This window comes from Tarenaya hassleriana, unplaced genomic scaffold, assembly GCF_000463585.1.
Source record: "Tarenaya hassleriana unplaced genomic scaffold, ASM46358v1 Cleome1, whole genome shotgun sequence".
NCBI lineage: Eukaryota > Viridiplantae > Streptophyta > Magnoliopsida > Brassicales > Cleomaceae > Tarenaya > Tarenaya hassleriana.
Genome location: NW_010960187.1, coordinates 10,792,427 through 10,794,246, shown reverse-complemented (window position 1 = coordinate 10,794,246; position 1,820 = coordinate 10,792,427). Strand labels below are relative to the sequence as shown.

The 1,820-nt window shown below is 32.8% G+C and overlaps 1 protein-coding gene across 1 annotated transcript; it reads right to left on the bottom strand.

Moving 5' to 3' along the window:
* Positions 1–7: 7 nt before the first annotated feature.
* On the bottom strand, positions 8–524 carry LOC109116617. Its single transcript, XM_019202456.1, has one exon. It carries the CDS (start codon positions 355–357, stop codon positions 100–102), a length of 258 nt encoding a protein of 85 aa, XP_019058001.1. The 5' UTR covers positions 358–524; the 3' UTR covers positions 8–99.
* Positions 525–1,820: the final 1,296 nt, after the last annotated feature.

Sequence of the window (1,820 nt, the reverse complement as noted above, 5' to 3'; positions counted from 1 at the left end):
AAAAACATAAATATATATATATATATATATATATATATATATATATATATATTTATGTTTTGCATAAACATGTAAATATAGATGAGATATATAGAAGCATTAGGGAGATATAAAACCTTCACTGACAAGCAAGCCGAAGAAGAGGACGAAGAGACCGGCGCCGATGCATTTCGTCGGAGAAACGACCGTCTGAGAGTAAGCGCCGATAGTCAACGCCGCGCCGATGAGTCCTATGACCAGAGACTGCATATTCCTTCTGCTTATCCTCCTCGTTGGCTCCACCGCTTTCACTTCTTCTCCATCCTCTTGCCTTTCTTCTTCTTCTTCTTCTTTCTCTCTTCTTCTCTGTCTCACCATGTTTTGATCTCTAGGGTTTTGATTTGCAGACAACTTTGGAACTCGATTGAATCTGAATCTTGGGATGTTGGGTTTGTGTTCTTATTGTTTTTTTGATATTCTTATTAATAGATTAATGATGGGTTTCTGGTCTTTTGGTGATCACATTGAGGCCAAAGTCAACTCTAGCAAAGAGGTGTTGGATCCAAGATTTTTGTTATTATCTATTGTTTTGTAATAAATGCAGTTTTTTTCCCGACCCTAATTACCCAAATCATTGACTTTTTTTTTTAACACAAATCATTGACTTTTCCGTGTGTGTATGTGTGTGTATATATATATCAAATGTGTAATTAGATGAACCACTGGATCATATACAGAGTATTGTAAAACAAAATGGGTTTTGACCCAAAATTATTGCTGATGGAATGATCCCAATATATGTAATTTTAGATTTTGTTAGGCAGTAATTAAGCCCTTAAATTCTTCGGGATTGAAACAGAAAGTCATCGTGGTTTTGATTTGTATCATAAAATTTCTTAGTTTTATGTGTATAAAAAATACGAAGGGCCAACTTGGTTTAGCGGTAAAATCATTTACCATGGAGTCTGAAAATGTAGAGGTAAGGTGGTTTAATATATTCCCTTCCCTACCACCTCCACTAGATGGGGATACGAAGTAGGTTGGTTCTATGTGTATAAATACATACACATATAACTTTTTTGTTAAAGGTTCACCAAAGTATCGAACCTTAGTGACCGACTTAACCAAATGTTTTGCACGTCTTGGACCAAATATAACTTCAACTTAGTTAGCTCAACCGATAAATTGAGAGTGCAAAGCATTTATTACATCCCGAGTTCGAACCTCAAATTAGACAGGAGAGCGTAATTCCAATCACATGATTTGCTTCCGATCCCGGTATTATTTTAGATTTCAGTTCAGAATACCAAATTACCAATATATATATAGGAAAAATCAAGTATATAAATATCTAGATTTTTATAAAATTCTCAAATAAATATCTGAATTATAAAACTTCCATATAAATACATGAATGTTTTTAAATTTCCACATAAATACCAAACTTTTGAAAATCTCCCAAATAAAATCAAAATTCATTATACTATAAAAAATACCAATTGCCAACGGATTTCCCAATGGATTTGTCCGCTTGAAATTTTTCAACGGATTTTCAACGGCGTTTCAACGACGATTTCCGTTGAAATTCCGTTGAAATTTCCAACGGATTTCCATTTGAAAATGCACGTTGGAAATTTTTAACGGAATTTCCAACGTATTCAATTGAAAAATCGGGTTAAAAATTTACAATGGATGTCGGTTGAAAATTTTCAAGGGAACTCCAACGAATTTCGGTTGGAAAAAAATTTCAACGGATATCGGTTGGAAATTTGGATTTTAGTTGAAAAATTCAATTGAAAAATATATATATACTAATATATATATATATATATATATATATA

Bases quoted from the DNA above. Each gene is read 5' to 3' on its own strand.
- LOC109116617 (XM_019202456.1), bottom strand. From the start codon at position 357: ATGGTGAGACAGAGAAGAAGAGAGAAAGAAGAAGAAGAAGAAGAAAGG.